General features: G+C 36.1%; 1 protein-coding gene across 4 annotated transcripts in view; it reads right to left on the bottom strand.

The window, feature by feature from the left end:
- Nucleotides 1-17,393, bottom strand: part of SNX14 (sorting nexin 14) — a 57,923-nt gene that overhangs the window by 27,633 nt on the left and 12,897 nt on the right. Inside the window, exons 6-16 of one of the 4 annotated variants that reach the window (XM_033002818.2) lie at nt 16,412-16,499; nt 12,075-12,159; nt 9,662-9,818; nt 9,299-9,374; nt 8,391-8,435; nt 8,216-8,296; nt 7,959-8,073; nt 5,906-6,061; nt 5,513-5,637; nt 4,365-4,423; nt 711-737 (exon numbers count right to left, since the gene is read on the bottom strand). In XM_033002818.2, coding sequence (XP_032858709.2) covers nt 711-737; nt 4,365-4,423; nt 5,513-5,637; nt 5,906-6,061; nt 7,959-8,073; nt 8,216-8,296; nt 8,391-8,435; nt 9,299-9,374; nt 9,662-9,818; nt 12,075-12,159; nt 16,412-16,499 — 1,014 coding nt within the window. Of the gene's footprint in view, nt 1-710; nt 738-4,364; nt 4,424-5,512; nt 5,638-5,905; nt 6,062-7,958; nt 8,074-8,215; nt 8,297-8,390; nt 8,436-9,298; nt 9,375-9,661; nt 9,819-12,074; nt 12,160-12,538; nt 12,560-13,098; nt 13,496-16,411; nt 16,500-17,393 lie in introns of those variants that run through there. The other 3 variants (XM_033002822.2, XM_033002821.2, XM_033002820.2) reach the window with 3 other exon arrangements.

Below are 17,393 nucleotides of genomic sequence, written 5' to 3'. Positions count from 1 at the left end.
AAAAACTGTTTTCTGAGTTTGGATAGCATGTATTTAAATAGGCACGAATAATGAGAAAACAACACTGGATAGCTGTTAAGGCATTAATGAGTGATCACAGGCTACGTAGAGCAAATTATAAAAACTAACATTTGTTGTAACCAAACCTGTAACAGTCACAAGAAAAGCTGCAAAGAGAACTAATTTAGGGAATTGCTGGTTTTGAGAATATTCCATAAAATGGTTGTATTTGCATGCAATGTTAGGCAACGATCATCCTGGACACAGCTGTGCAAGATAAACAAGCAGTTAAGTGGATAAAACCTCAAACAGAATCTGGAGATGTGACATGGAGTAAAGGAAATGTTGGAGCTGCTAGCAGTCACAGGCCAAAAAAAAAAAAAAAAAAAAACAAAAAACAACAACAAACAAACCAAGCTTCAAGTTATGCAAATATATTTAAAAACTAATAACAACAGACAAATCGATAACAACAAACAAAATATATTTCAAACCTGTGAAATTAGTAATTAAGCAATTTCTAAACACTTCTGAAGCGGACATAGGGAGTAAAGCTTATTGTGAAGAGAAATGCAGTTTAGTCCAGAGAAGATATTCACATTTTTACAAATAAAATGGACAGTTAATCGCTGTTGTAAAGGATGTGTGATGCAGTCATGACAGATGCAGTGTAACTAACACACAACATTTATCGAGTGTTAGACACTTACCGGAAGTCATCCAAACTCAGGCTACTTCTGCAACAACAGGCACACAAATTACCTCAGAGCCCAGGAGAAAATAACGTTAAAAGAAAAACAAAACACCAACAAAAAAAAACCCACCAAACAAACAAACAACAAAAAAAAAAAAAAAAAAATTTGACAGACCTATCCCAACAAAACTGAATAGGCTTCGACCATCACTACAGATTAATAAAAAATGTGGTGGTACAATTAGGAGTTCCTGATCTAAAATCCTGAGAAAGTGAAATGTGAACAGTACCTGCACATTCCACCACCACAGCCTTGGCCTTTGAATGTAAAGCTTCAGTTATTGAAACTTTCAGGTATTCACTGACATTTGGCACAAGCGGCTACCGATTTAGGGAACAACTTTCATTCTTCAAGTTACCTGTAGTGCCAAACAGGCAGCTAACTCTTTCTATAACCTGTGTTCAGAGATCATGTAGTAATCTGGTTCATTTGGCCAATACAAAGAAAAGGCTGTGGACCTATTTTATGCAATAACACCACATCCTCTTCCCGCCGTCCCTCTGATATACTAAAAACCACTATTCAAATATATTTCTTTTATTATTATTTGACCGATTTTAAGAACTAGCATGTATTTTTGATATTCTACATAACCTGGCACATGGAACCAATGCCTCTGCCATCAACTCAGTAATTCCAACCCAGATGCTTAAATGTATTAACCATAAACACAGTAAGCACACACATTATTTTAATTCACTGGAGCCACTGAATTCTGAACTGATATGGGATTAAAATATTCAAATTTTAGATTCTGTTTCACGAGAGGAACTGATTCTAAGGCATTTTACACCATCTTTATTCATGTTAACTGTGAAACTAGAAATTTATCTTACTAAGTTGGAACTGATGATACCAAACAACCACATTGCACACAAACATTTATAGACCTAATTCCGTGGGTTTTATTTCTAACCACTCCCCAAAACTGTTACTATATTTTCTATTTCATCCTTTACTTGAAAAATGTTTTCATTTTATTGCTATCCCAATGAGAAATCGGGATGTGTCTATTTCTATATGTGGTCACAGTGTTTAGAAAATCAAGGCAGATGTAACAGGTATCCAGAAATCTGGGATTTTTTACCACATAGTGGCTTTTCTTTTCTTGTCAGACTTTCAACACAGAATACCCTTAAGTAATGTAATAATGTATTATAAACGCATAAATAAGAGAGTGAGAGGGAATTCTCTCTTGGAACATCCTCTCCTCCACACACCCAAAATTAAATTGCCAGAATTGAAACTTAAAACATCATTTCTCATTGGCCACACATTAAATGTCAGATGTAAAACATCAGTAATGGAGTTAAACTGTTGACAAGGATAGCTGGTTGTATTAAGTTATCATAATATCCTCAATGTAACTTCTTGACACTCCAGAAATACTTGGGACTTCTCATCTATTACCTTAACAGTTTTCATAGCACATTATTTGTCCTATCTGTACACAAAAAGCTATGATTATTTTGTACAGTTCAAAGAAGTGATTCAAACCAGGAATTACACACTGATAGGCACTTCTTCCTACTCTCCCATTTATATTTTCTAGAAACCACTCTATAATTTTCTTGTCTTACAATAAGTGAAATCTTTCAACACATTACCCACATGTACATTCCACTGGGATTTCATATCTACTACTTGATCTGACCTTTTAACCAACAGTACCTATGGAATACACACACAGTACTCCTAGCAAAGCATCAAAGATATGGCAAAGAAAATTCATCTATTTGCATATAATTTCTCTCAATATATATTTGCATATAATTTCTCAACTGAAACTAATGCTAGAATAAGGGAGAGAAGGCAGGACAAGGTATGTGCACACAGATAACATCTGGAATAATTTCATAAGTAACTTTTTTTAATCTTTTTCCTTGGCAGCAACTGTCTGTACCAGATTCTGAAGAGGGAAACTCCAAAGCAACAGGCAAACTACTTGCAGATAGGACCTTTGTTTCATAGAAGCAATCACTGAGGCACCACTTCAGGAACGTACAGTTTCTCGTATCATAAACCAGCATACATACTCAGTGCATTCAAATTGTTCTAAAATGTAAACCAGATGCATTTTCAGTAATGCTATGGATGCTGTTTGAACTCCAGGGGCACATGTTGTAACAGTCCCCAAACAAAATTGGCCTGTTTTGTAGGCAGAGATATATTTCAAAAACTCCAGGTAGAGACTGCTGTATTTTCAACATTTCTGTTTGGGAAAGCAAAGCACCAAGGAGGTGACCTAAATGTTTTCATACTTTAAGGAGTATATGACAGGATACTTTCAACCCTTGGCATTAATAATTTTGGAAAAGATAACAGGCAGCAGATTTAAAGGTCTGGATAAAACCCTGTAGCCACGTTCAACAGAAGCTGAAGGCGGTTCTAATGTCACCATTCCTGGTGGAGTATCACGTAGGGAAGAAAGAAGTGCAGTTTGGTCAAGCTGCCTTCCATGCTTCTTTGCTAAGAAACAGAAGCTTGTCAGCACCAATCTGAGAAAGCACTGCATCAAAGCTTGAGTCCTGGATCTACCAGAACTGTAAAGACTGCATAATAGGCGTCACCAGTGGAGATACGTTAAAGAGAACAATCATGCAGTGTTTGAAGAACATTAGCAGGGGAGAAAGGGATCTCATGATAATAATACACCTCATAGTAGGCTGCAAAGCAAGAGGGCTGCTGCTAGGTGTATCTCTGATGAAAGCGGGGAAAAAAATATAAAAAATTGCTGTTACTCCTCTAGAAGAGTAATCGAAGATGACAAACACTAGCATTTTCTACAATATAGTAGATCTTATTTCATACCAAGAAAGAAAGTCTATCCGAATTTAAGACTGTCTCACTGAAGATTTCCTTAATTGGTCTAGACCACATGAGCAATTCGGTTGGGCTAGCCTATGACTGAGACATTGAGCATAAAATGGCAGACAAGAAATGATGAGACCTCAAGTTTCCTCAACCCAGCTCCACACTGGAAGATCACCCACCCATAACACAGGAGATGCTCTTATCCTTCTCCATAGGCCCTAAGCAGCGTGAAGGTGATCTGTAAATATATAGCATCAGAAGCCTTGTTTCTGGGATACATTTCTGCAATGAATGGGGAGAGTTGGGGGACAGAAAACACATTTGACCTAGGAGAAATGGCAAATCCTCCTGGATGCATGAGGAGATTCCCACTGAATTACCAGGTTGGTTAGACACAGGGGACACTGTACCTATCCCTTTAAGACCTGAAATCTAAGACCACCCCAGCTTTGCACCAACAAAATGGTATTTTATATACATAGTCAATTAAATCACCACTTTATTCCCATGTTATCTTATTCTCAGTGTACATTTATTTTCCCCTTCCCCCTTGTCAAATGTTGAGTTCTAAGTCACATTTTAAATTCTTTAATGTAAAAGACTTCAAAACAAAGATATGTCTTGTATAACATTGCTTGCTCCTTTAGTATGTAATTTCTCCATTTAAAAAAAAATAGTAGAGCTAAAAATTTAGTCAAATTATCAACAGGCAGTAGCAAAATTCCTATGGCTTACTATTTTGACGCTTTTAGCTAAAAAACAAAGAAAACCATTTCAATATTCTACCATACCTACCTGTTAAACTTTGAATTGCGTGTTGGTGACTCTGCTCCTCTTAAAAGGTGTCTGAAGTACTACAACAGATAAATAAGGTATCAAAGAAGACACTGGGCTAACCAAGGTAAAGGCTACTATGCAACAACATTGCAGAATTCAGGAAACAAGAACAGAAATAAAAGGCAAGCTGACCATAACCTTGGAGTTAGAATATTCATCTGGAAAAGGACAGAACCAGTTTGAAATACAAGCTCCCAGGACTGTTTATTTTACTTTACATAGTCTTGGAATTAGAAAACCAAACTGAAAATAAAACTAAAATAAAGCACAAAAATCCATGTCTCTTCCTTGTTAAAACTTTAACTATTTGAAGCATTATAGCTATTACAGGGAAGATGACCTTCAATACCATTTTTAGAAGCATGTTTTTTTAAGATTAACACCAAGTAAGGCAAATACCAATTCCCAGGACAAGTCAATATATATTCTGCTTCAAATAAACATGAGAAGCTTAACATGCAACCTGATTTACACACACAAACTTTAGAAGAATTCAGACTCACCCCTGCATTTCAAGTGTTTCCTTTTAGAAAGCTTCACGCAACTGTCAGCCCAGTGTGGGGATTTTTTTTTTTTTTTTTTTTTTAAACTTGCATTCAGAACCCAATCATAGAACAATCTTAAATGCCTAGTAAATTGCTTTGAATGAACTTCCTGAAAACAGACACCTGACTCTTAGCTGCTGGAATGTGTAATGTTGAAGGTACCTAAATACAACCTTTGTATCTTTCTGTAAGTACTGTCATAGTTTAAAAAGTAAATAAAGAGATTCTTAGTAGCGTTCTTCATCTGTCATGCAGATTACTTTTACACCAAATTTGCAATCATAAAAGAAGGGTTGGAGATGATTTGCAATAGCAGTGATATACAAATTGAAACACCAAAAAATGAAGAGGGATTTTTTTTTTTTTTTATTCTGCTGATGTTATGCTGAACTAGAATAAATTCAAATTTTCTTATTGAGATTGGTCCCAGCTCTGGCATGCTAACTAAAGTGGGAAACAAAGACATATTTTTCAGTTACACATACCCAATTTACAACAGTCATGTGCATCCTAAAAAAATACAATCTTGCTTTAAGACTATTCTTCACCTTTCACGCTTACCTCATCACTGTGACAGAACATCGGAGTAAAAACGTTCTCAAGGAGAGAGAGTACATGCTCATAAGCTTCAAAAAGACACCTCATAGTTTGAAGTTTCACAACATCCATATAAGGACCTTCAGCAACTATAAAAAAAAATTATAAATATATATATGGGCATATAAAAGTTTGTTGTTTTTTTTTCTGGTCCGAGTTTGTCATTGCTTTGCAAGCTACTGTAAGTCTGACAAATAGAAAATAGAAATAAACTGACAAACCAAGGCTTACACACAATATAGCAAGGATGTAGCAATTTTTAAAACTATAACAAAAGTAAAGATTGATCATATTTAGATTAGTCTTCAATACTGTTTAAATTCCAGTGTAAATTATTCCTTTCAAATTCAAACTTACTTCTTTGAATCTCTTCCACAATAAAAGGGTCAAATCTAATTTTGTCAATGCTTTCATCCAAGCAATAAGTTTTGTAAATTTTCTGTACTTCCTCATGAAGAGACATCTTTTCCGTATCTGTTAGTTCTGGTCGCAAAATTCGGTCATTAAATTCTTCTGAGAAGTGAAGGAAAGAAAATGTATTTGTTGATCAACTCTGAAAACAAACAGCATCTTAAAGCAATCTATAACATCAACTCATTTTCCAGAAGATACAGTAATTTTTAAAACTTTAAAATTAATAGAAATGGAAGACATCTCGAAATCTCAGGTAATAAGGCAGCTGCCGCCTTATTAACTATAATTCAGACTTGTTCATAAAATTATTACTAAAAATATATTGCTATTAAAACTAATTATTCCTTATCACAGTAAGGATAAATCCATGAAGTTGCTCCTGGCAGATGAATGAATCAGAAGAACGATTTTTATTTCTTCCTAAATTACCACACTGTAAATTGTAGTTTTCTTTTAGCATGACTTCCAGTTCATACTAAACACACACAGAGCCCAAACAGCCCTTTATACCAGTCATCTGTCTAATCTGCTGCTTTTTCATTCCTAAAACCCAACCATAGTATTTTCAATAATATTTTTAATATCAGACTAACTTCAGAAAGAACTTCCACTGACAAAATAACAATTCTATTCAGCACAATTATTGTGCAATCCTACTTGAATTATAGGCCCATCCTGTTAACAGCATGACTACTGGCCAGAAAGAAGGGGAAATAAGGTAGCATTTGCTTCATTTTTCAATTAACAGACAAAACCAAACTTCTTCAGAGAAAGTCTGCCAACACCCTTATGGGGTTTTTTTTGGTTTATTTTCCTCAGTAAGAGCTTCTTATCCAAAATATTTCTATCAAGTGAAGAACCACTTACAGAAGACAGTTTGGGACAGCATAACATGAAAGACCTACATCTCATTTTTTTATAAGCTAACATAAATTTGCCACCTATAAGAATGCAAGAGAAGTTTAGAAGAAAAAAAAATGATGGCCCCCCCCTTCTCCAAAAAAAAGATTGATCATGGGCAATAGCCACTGCTAGAAGAAACAGCTCTAGAGAGCTCTAGGAAGGTCAGCTTAGAACCCGCCTGCAGGTACCACCAGCACTGCAAAGGTAATTGCTTTGCTGTTTTTTTTGGTGAGGAGAAGAGTTTTTCTGACAAAAAGCCAACGTTTGGAAGGATTATAAGCACATAAGAAGCTGCATGCGTGGAGATTATTTACATTTCTCTTGTGTAGTGATCAATTATTCCTGCAGTATTTTGAAATTAAGTCTGTCTAATGTAATTTCACACCTTCCTGATGTACACATGGGCTTGGGATATGAACACACACCCATTATTTCCTATGCCACATGGAAATACTTGTTTACTAGAGACAAAAAAACAACAGAAAAAAGCATTATTCTGGTAAGCCAGTAACTAACAACTAGTTGACCAGAAAACTTGAAATAAAACACTCTAACTTACAAGAAACTTCACATAAAACCTTATCACCAGAAAGTACAAGGCTTTTCAAACAACACCTGTATAATGGTAAACCCAAAGGCACACTTCATAACCAAGGTACAGGTTCCTGAATAGAAGGTTTCAACACCTTTAATGTCCCTGTTATATTTCTGTTCTTTACAGAAATCAAAATTTTAAAGCTAAAAGAACATGAGAAGCTTTTCATGATGTACTTTAGTAACTACATATTAAAAAAGGCAGCTGTACGTTGTATCAGTGGCCAGAACTTTTTTCTTACAAGAATATTCTATTTTTAAATGTCCAACCTTTATCAAGAAACAAAAATACAAATAAGACCTACGGTCCACACCAACATTGCCAAGATTAGCATTCAAGAATCAGGACACATTGAAGTAAGTGAACACAGATCCTGAAAGGTAATCTCTTGCTTAACAATGCTGCCTAGTTCTGAGACTGAATATTCACTTCAATGCGCAAATGCTTAAAGCTTTTAGAGATCATCAAATAAGCCTCAGCACATACATGCAGTCTTACCTACAGTCAGGCAGAACTGCAGCACATGGACTGCCCCTTCCTGTTTCAGGAAGTTCATAAACCGAAATAAAAGGTCTTGCTGATCTCTGATCTCCTTCAGCTCCAGTTTCAGGACCTTAGTAGGTTAAAAATGCAGTCAGCCAATTTTCAGACTTTTAGTGAGTACATAAATAACACAAAGTTGTAGAACAAAAACAGCAGGTAAAGTAAAACACTTGTTCAAAACAGGAAATGAAATAAACGTTGCCTTTGCTTACAGACAGCTTTTTATTTCTTGGTTCTGCAAATTTCTGAAGGAATGGAACCAATGAAGAAGTAGGCTCAGTGGCTTTCTCAGGCTGTAGAAAAAAAAAAAATAACAAGAGACAGTCAGGTAAGAAAGCTTCCTTAATGAGTGAACAAGTTTACTGTTTTAACTTTGTCCGTACTCACTGGACTATCATCAATGAAGATCAGCAGCAAATGGTTGACAGTGTCCTGCAGAAAACACAATACAAAAGTACCACTAAAGAAACTCAACAAATTAGATGAAAATCATTTCACTACTATGTTATGCTCAAGTTTAAACCTGTAAATATATTAAAAAAAACAACAAACAAACAAAAACTCAAAGCCTGGCAACACATGTTTGAGAATTAATCTTCAACAGTCTCAAGTATTTACAAGTCAGGGAATTTCTCAAGAGACCTGCACAGAAACATTCTTTATCCAGGAGAGGAAAGCTCTACAAAGTGTTTTTGCTACTAGTGCAGATTTAATGAACTACTAATACTTCCACAACTATGGTACTTTCTCCTTGCAGCCAGGTAATACCTTCATAAGTATTGCAATTTTGCCTATTAAAATAAATGCATAATTAAATTCAAATATCTCAGTGTTCCATCTTTAGAAATAAATAAATACCCTGTTATTCGCAGAATTAGGCACAAAAGAATTAATTTCAATCCAGCTGCAAAAAAGGCTGGTTTACTTACACTGCTATAAAGGTACACACAGCTAGAGTTCAAGCAATGAAGCCCTTGTTTAAATCTAATTACAGCAACTTGAAGGTGCTTACACTAGCACAGCATTCTCCCATCCGACAGGAATTGTAGTCCTTTATTAAAAATACATTCGTAAGAGATCATGCCAATACTGTATTTTAGTCAGTTCAGTCAGTTAAGCATTCAAACCAGTTATAATGAACAAAAACATTGGTCACAACATTTCTTTTTCTTTTACTCAGTCAAAACGCACAGCAAGTAAGTCGTTGTGCACCGTTTGCTGTACCACAAACATGCTTAGTAGCAAAACAGTAATACTGGATAAATTAAGATTATTCCTGTGCTCCAGAGTCTTACAGGATCAGCTAAGAAATCCATTGAGGGAAGGAAAACAGAACCAGGCAGAATCTCTCTTATCAGAAGAGCCAGGGATCTGGGGGGAAAAAAAAAAAAAAAAAATTGGAACCAGTACTAGACTACATAATTTTCTAAGTCAAGTTTCCAATGCCATTATATCTTACTGGGAAATATTTTATTATTTAGTAATATTTAAGCATGCTAGAATATTTTTAAGACCAATCAAAAAACTCATAAGTGAAGGGATAAGGGAGGAGGGACGAGGAGGATGACTTCTGGAGTTCATTCTTTCACTCACCTAAATTACTGTACTACATAGTATACAGATGCTTTAATGAATACAATTCTAAATAATTTCTATACCTGCACTCTGTTGACTTTGGGGGCAAAATATAAGGAAAGAGAAGTTCAGTAAGTTTTCTTAAGTAGTGAAGTTCATCTCTTCGGCTTCTCAAAGCAACATGGAGTTCTGGTCCGTATTCCTCTAAAGCAGCTTGCTGTAAAAATTCTGCATTTTTTACTGCAAGTAAAACAAACAGTATTATGAGTTCTTTCAGTTTTTCTCATTGTAAAGTAACAGGCAATTGGTTTTCACTTGAGCTACAAAGTTAATAATTTTAGTACATACACAACTGCCAAAGGGATACAATGTTGAAACTTTACAGAAGAACCTTGACTTAGACTTTGAAGCCTGGCTATGTAAAAATAAAACCTCACATTGAAATAAGAATTCCTTCACAAAACAACTGCAGTTTGCATGGTTTCCAGAATGCTTTCTCTTTTATCATTATTGAAGAACTCTGCATCTTGATTCATCTAAAGAAACTATATTGCTCAAAGTCTGCCTCCACTTGCTTTTTTTCCTTGTCTCCCATTTATCAGGCTTCTACCGATTGACTTGCCTACAACACAATTTGAAATCAACTCAAATTTTTATCCAATCCTGTTATACCTGTTTCAGACTCAGAACATTTAGAAACGCTCATGAAGGAATATCTATTTTAAACACAGAGTAAATCAAACTAAAACCAGCATGGGGATCTCTAAGAGTGCTGCCTCTTCTAAGCAGCTGTATGGAGTTGAAAGAACACCTGCTTTATCAGTTTTAAAACTATACATATTAATTAGAAGAAACGTTATATTCATTCAAATCACTTCAAAGGCAAGAACTGAGCTGTAATAAATCCCACCTAGCTGCACCAGCAATCCAGCACGGCCTCCTGCCAAGAAACACACCAGGCACAGATCAGGTACTTAATACACACCTGTTACCTAGAAGGTTAAAGCTTGTTTACAGCGTACTGAACTTAGTACAGAAGTGTGCTAGCTTGTCCTTCACAACCAAGAACCAGGAGTGGTATTAGCTGATATGGGGGATGCAGGAACGTATACAGCCACACAAACCTGCCTAGAGGGTGTCACTAACAGCAGAGAGGAGGAACGCGCTCTCTGGCAAGGCCAGGTAATGAATTATGGAGCTGTCTCTGCAAACAGTGAGGAATTACTAAGAGATGTAAGGGTAAGAAGAGTAGAGAAAGAAGAAATGCCCCCCCTTAAGCAACACTTTGAAAAAGGATATAGAAAAACACACAGAAAAGGCTAGGCTCAACTAGCAACCAAAGCAAGGCCTGAAAGCTGCCTCTGAACCATGCATTACAGGTGACTGAGTCAGCAACATTTACTAGAAAATGCTACTAAAAGTAATTTTCAACTCCTACTTCACATATCTGCCCTCAGGAAACAAGTTTTTTCCTTTAAAACCCTGAAGAAAACGGCTATATTTTCAATGCCATATATTTAAAATCCAGTTTATTGCTGCTGAAGAAAAGCGTTTCCAACTCCTTAGTAAAAATCAAAGGAAATGCAAAATTTGGCATAAAGAGCACTGCAAGATAATCTAGTATCTTGAAATTGTTGTGCCATGAAAAACATCCACTGTGATCATACTGTGTCTCATTACTCACACCCATTACTCACAGGACCAATGGCATGTATTTATAGATACCAAGCAGATGTTTTGAGGGACAGGAGGAAAGTTCATGACTCCAGTGAAAGTAAACGTCTATGCTTACAATCTGAATGAAACCACATTTAGTAGATACAGCAATGTGGAACACAGCCAGCGAAAAAAATAAAGATAACTATTTTCCAACAGCATGTCTTCTATTTACCAAGTATTTCTTCAATGTGCAGTTTTAAAATCACTTTTACATTACCTTGTTGAGATATTTTTATTTGGATAACAATTAAACATGCAAGTATGCTGCTGCTCAAAGTTTCTCCATGGCTTATAAACATAAACCTCACTTTTCGACATACTGGAGAACTCCACTAACTGCTCATGTTAGCATGCAGATGTGAAATCATTCTAGCTGTAAGAGTTACAGTTCCAGTACAGTGCATGGACATGCAAATCCTTTCATTTAGAACTGCTCATCTGGAATACAGAGGAAAAACTTCAAGAAGCATTGCTAAGTTACCTTGATTGCTCTGAACAGACAAAACACATTCCTGTTTACCATACAGAAAAAGAAATTTAGTATTTTCAACATGGGGAAATGAAAATCAAAACTGAGAGGTTACTTGTAGTGTAACTTATTCCCTGTTTGTCCTTGCAACCTCCAAGAAGAAAAATGCAAAAAGATAAACTTTTTTATTTTTGAAGAGAAGGCAGTGAGAATTGAAAGATTTAGCAAATATAATAATAACAAACATGCATAAAGAAACATTTATACTTGCCCTTTGAAGCCGACAACATATTAAGTCTTTACATTACCTTTCTGCCTGGCCTTGGCTATCACTTCAATGTGTTTCATTGCTGCCTTGAGCATTTTCTTTGTTACAACCGTTGGAATATCCACCTAAAGAATAGTTTTAAAATAAAACCAGAATCGTTCTATTTTTTCCCCAAATTTATTACAACTATGAAACATATTAATTTGTTCATATGTCCCCACTCTAACCATAAAATGAGCCCTTAAGAAACAACCCATGACTCCTCCAGATGAACTGACAGTATGCTCATTCTTCTGAGCAAAGCACATAACATCATGTAGAACAATGCCATAAACAACAGTGTTAACACATTGTCAACTTGTTCCCATTATGATTATTCCTTTGCAATAATTATAGTAATGCAGCTTCATTTCCAAGTCACAGCATATGAAGCCTAGTTCTACATAAAGATTTGACCACCAACAAAAGCAAGTCAACTACGCTCTGCTTCTAGTACTTGCATACCTTAGCCCTCAGCAATCATGTCCACAAGGAGTTAAAGCAAAACGAAACCCTCCTCTATATCTATGCAGAAAAAAAAGGCACAGCTCAGGTGATGGCAGAACCAAAAGAAAATTTGAGTTACTGAATCAAGATGACCGTTAGTGTCAAATCACGTGATCCTGCACATAAGGCAAACAAAAAGCACTTACGATTTAATCAAAGACTGTATTAGAGTCCTGCATTTATACTTTCCTTGATGGTTATAAAAATTAAAGGAGAATTAGGAGAATTACAGAACAATTCAGGCACAAATGGACCTCAGGATGCCTTAGCCCAAACTTCTGCTCAGAACAGGCTCAGATTAGGGTGCTCAGGGCTGTACCCACCCCGGTGTTGAATACTTCCCGAGATGAAGACAGTCATGGCCTCACAGGTCAAATGCACCTGTCACAGTCATCTTGGTGGACCCTTGGTTGAACTTGCTCCACTCTATGAATGCCTCTTTTCTAATGCAAAGCCCAAAACTGGATGCCGTGCCCTAGATGCCATCTAAAGAGCACCAAGTAAATGCAGATAATCACCTTCCTCAATCAATTGGCTATGCTCCTGTTAAATACAGCCCAGGATGCTGTTGGCTGCCTTTCTGCCAGTACACACTGCTGGCTCATATTCAGCACATTGTCTACCATGGGGCCAGGTCCTTCACAGTAGAGCTTCTCTCCACAGCCAGTCAGTCCCCAGCCTGTAAAGTTTCAAGCGATTCTTCTTTATCACCTGCAGTAGTTTCCACAGAAACTTACCTAGAAACAGATTTACACTTTGCATGCCCTTTATTTTAAGCAGGAGCATAAGATGTATCCGAGAAGAAGCAGCATACAGTTGCAGGTGTTCAAAATTTAACATTTTTCTTTCTTAGGATTTTTTTTTCCCCATTAGGAAAGAACAAGTTTCTTTCCTAACAGAGTTTGTCCATGCTCAGTACTAATCATATAAAGACCTTAAATAATGAAACAGAAGCATAAAAGTGCTTCTTGTCATACGAAGAAAGAGACAGTGTAATTGAAAAGACCACAGCTGTGAGAAAAATTGATTTCTTTATTCATTTGTACTAGGAGAATAGCGTGTATTCCTGCACACTCCCCTGTAATATTTGAGGTGCACAGCTGTGATCTGGCTTGGCCAGCCCAGACAAGCTAGTACAATTGACTAGAACTTTTTAAAAGTAACTAAATTATGGTCACCTCCCATTTACAAGCAAGAAACTCGGAGCTTCTGCTCATCAATGGAAAACTCTGTCCTTTGGAACTCTCATTTCAACAGTAATTTCAACAAATCAGGAGTTTCCTATGGAACAGAGGGATGGGGAGTGTTTATTCTTGCCGAGGTTAAGTCAAAGAGCACAGCAAGCAAATTGTTATCGGCAGTGTAGTAGACACCATCAACTTTTGACAAAAATTTCAACCAGGTGCAGGGCTAGCTACACTACACCATACAAATGAAAACTCTTCATTTTCCCTTCAAAACCTATAACTAACCCAGAAATGGCCACAATAAGGAAAACCCAGACTTTAAAAAAGAGAGAGAAGTATTTCAGCATATACTTAAGAGCTAACTCTCCCAAAGTGCTTGCTACTTTGTTCAAAAGCCATGCCTCAAAAAATCCACCTAGGCAGCCTTAAACAGAAGACAAATTAATTCTTTTCACTGAAGCAATCTGTAATTTTAAGTCTTAATTTAAAAGTAGAAGATTCTTTGGCAAAGCAGTATAAAGATATCATTAAAAAAAAAAAAAAAAAAGGAAAAAACAGTCTGTGTTTTCTTACACATAGTAGCTCCTGAATTTAAAAAATTTATCTCTATTAGCTAGAACTACTGCTTCCAAGCATTTAATAATAAATCCAAATTGAAGTAGAGCTGTTTGGCAAAAGTATAAGACTATTTTATTTTGCAATCGGTGATTAATTTCTCCTCAAATGAGGTTATAAAGAACACTGTATCAGAGCTAAAAGCTATAAAACATTCTGTCATAACCCTTCTCAGATAACTACTGAAGTTTTAACCAAGATTCCTAAAATGACAAAAAGTTGGTATTTTATTTACAACTTGAGTATCAACTCTGATTTCTGAGCACAACATTTTCAGTAGTATATGCATCACAGCTATGAGTTGAGGCTACCTGAATCTGTATGGAGGTGTGTGCACACACAGAAACACTTATTCAGCAGAAGAAAAAACAACTTATGAGCTGAAAAATATAGCACCGCATGAGACACTGTGCTCCCCTGCATGGCCGAGCATGCCAAGTTCCAATTCTGTTCCAAAACACAATGGTTCTATGACTATCTTTTTGCTTGAGATACCTGTTCACGCAGAGACAAAAGAAATCACATTATTCTGTAGGATGGATACGAATAAATCTAAACATTTTTAAAGAGAAATACATTTCTGTGATGACCTTAATTTTGTAGTTTCCCCAACAGTGCTTAATACTTGTATACATCTTGAGTTTTTGTTGCACATATTGTCTACCCAGATACATAGAATTGAAGATACTACGCTTACTTCATTACTGTCAAAGACAGATATGGTAAATTAACTCTCTACTTAAAGATGCTATAGCTGATCTGAGATAACATGATGAATACCTTATTAAATGCTCAAGAGAAAACATCATCATTTTCTGAATTAACAATGATCTACGAATAATGCAACTAACACCTGCATGTATTACAACTCCAAATTAAAATTTAAAGATCTTGCTCTAGATTTGCATTTTGAAAGACTTACTCTACTTTCACACCTCCATATGTCTGCACTACACGGACTTTTCCTAATCCTCCCCCACGTTCAGTTTACAAAGCAACATGCTTGAGTTAGACTAAACAAGAAAGTCATCTGGATTTGATACATAACAAGGACAAAATCAGGCTGTTAATCAGTCACGACAGAGTACATGTACAACTTGTAGCCTAGGAAATATTGCTGTTACTAAGGAGGGGAAGAGACACATATTTATGGTAGTTGCTCCAACAAAGGGGCCAGCACTGACTATATCTGGAAACCGAGTTTGCAACTCTTCCTGCTTAGAACAGCCAGAAACTTAGAAACAGTTCCTGTAAAACAGGCTTGAAGCACTTTACCAGAAGATAGAGTATATGTGCTAAAATATTAAACGGAGCGAATAAAAAATTTGAATCTTTAGTCTTCAGAATGTTTCTTATGAACCGCATTAATGTAAGAACTATACCTGGTGTAGTTCTTCTAGTAAGCTATTCACTTAACGGCAGTCTGTTCTTTATAGACAATTGTAAGGACCTTGCCTGCATTTAAAGAAGTCAAGCAAGCAGAAACTATGAGACAGATACAGTGCTAAGCATCAGAAGCTATGAGACAGGTACAGTGCTAAGCATTTTCTAATAGTTCTTTTTCAATAATTCTCAAAATTGTTTCCACTTGGATTAAATCATGAAACAATAGCTAAAAGATCATCCCAAAGTTTTAATAATGTCTTGCACCAGTGTGAAAAATATATCTATTTGCAAGAATCACACAATGGTTTGGGTTGCAAGGGAACTTCAAAGATCACCTAGTTCAACCCCTTGCCATGGACAGGGACATCTTTCACTAGATCATGTTGCTCAAGGCCATAGCCAGCCTGACGTTGAACACTTCCAACGATGAATCATCAAAGATGGTTTATAACCAGGAATGGGATAAGCTCCAGAAGAAGGGAACAGATAATGCAAAGAAGAAACTTAGATGAAAACTGCCAATTCTCTCTGTAAGACTGACTCTGGAATCACCATTTTAAAAAAAAATTAAAAGAATTCACTACAGATGGTATCAGTTACTTCTGATGGAAAAACCAACGTTAGTACCTTTAAGCCACCTTACCTTGTGAATTCTCCGAACTAATACAGACGCAAAAAACCGCAGCGTGCCTCTCAGTTCATCCACTGAGGATTCATCATCAGTAATATTTCTGCAGTGTTGTAAAGGATGTCATGTAAGAAAACAGATTAAAATACATGTATGTTTATCCAACCACAATACATTTGGTGCTACTAAAAGCTGGAATAAGAACATTCAATGGTGACACTTCAACTGGTATTAACTGAAATGAAAGCAACCAATCATGGGCAGAGAGTAAGCAGTCTTCTATTCGAATAAAATACACAGCAGCATTCCCACTACGTTTGTGCATGCAACAATGGCTTAAGAAATACGTCAGTAAATCAGAATTATATAGCAATTCCTGCTCTAATATACTGTCTGCATGATTTTGAGTGAGCAAAATCTAACTTGGTTTCCACATATGTGAACGTTCCCTAGTTCAGTGCCATAAAGTGAAACTGAATTTATATCAGTAAAGCTTTGGACTAAGAGTACTGTAAGCATGTACCCCAGTTAAGTTAGTCAAAATTAGATTTTTCATATTGCATAACACAAGACCTTATATACTCCAAGATTTCAAATAATTTTCTTATGGTTTAGTACAAATCTGGCTTTGTTGACCTCTTAAGTTTATTATAAATTGGTAGTTTCTCATGTACCTTTTAACGAAATAGGAACATCCCCCTTGTATTTCAGTTCAGTCTCCTCCAACAGAAAATTTTCATTGGTATTTTTTCAACAAGTTCTAATACTTAGATGCCATTTAATACAATAATAGTCTCTCTTTTAAATATAAAATTGGGCCTATTTCTGGTCTAAAGAGAGATTGCCATTTCCTAGAAAAGAAAGCATAGCACGGGAAACCAGCAAATGACAGTGCTTGCTTTTTTGGGAGTTGATCGACTTTTGATGTAGAATGAAATGTGAAACCATTAATTACAAAGAAAAGAGAACAAGAACCTCAACCTATAGCTAGTTGAAA

Source organism: Tyto alba, unplaced genomic scaffold, assembly GCF_018691265.1.
Source record: "Tyto alba isolate M040663 unplaced genomic scaffold, T.alba_DEE_v4.0 Super-Scaffold_40, whole genome shotgun sequence".
Taxonomy (NCBI): Eukaryota; Metazoa; Chordata; class Aves; order Strigiformes; family Tytonidae; genus Tyto; species Tyto alba.
The sequence above is the reverse complement of the archived record's forward strand: the minus strand, read 5'-3'. Positions and strand labels throughout refer to the sequence as shown.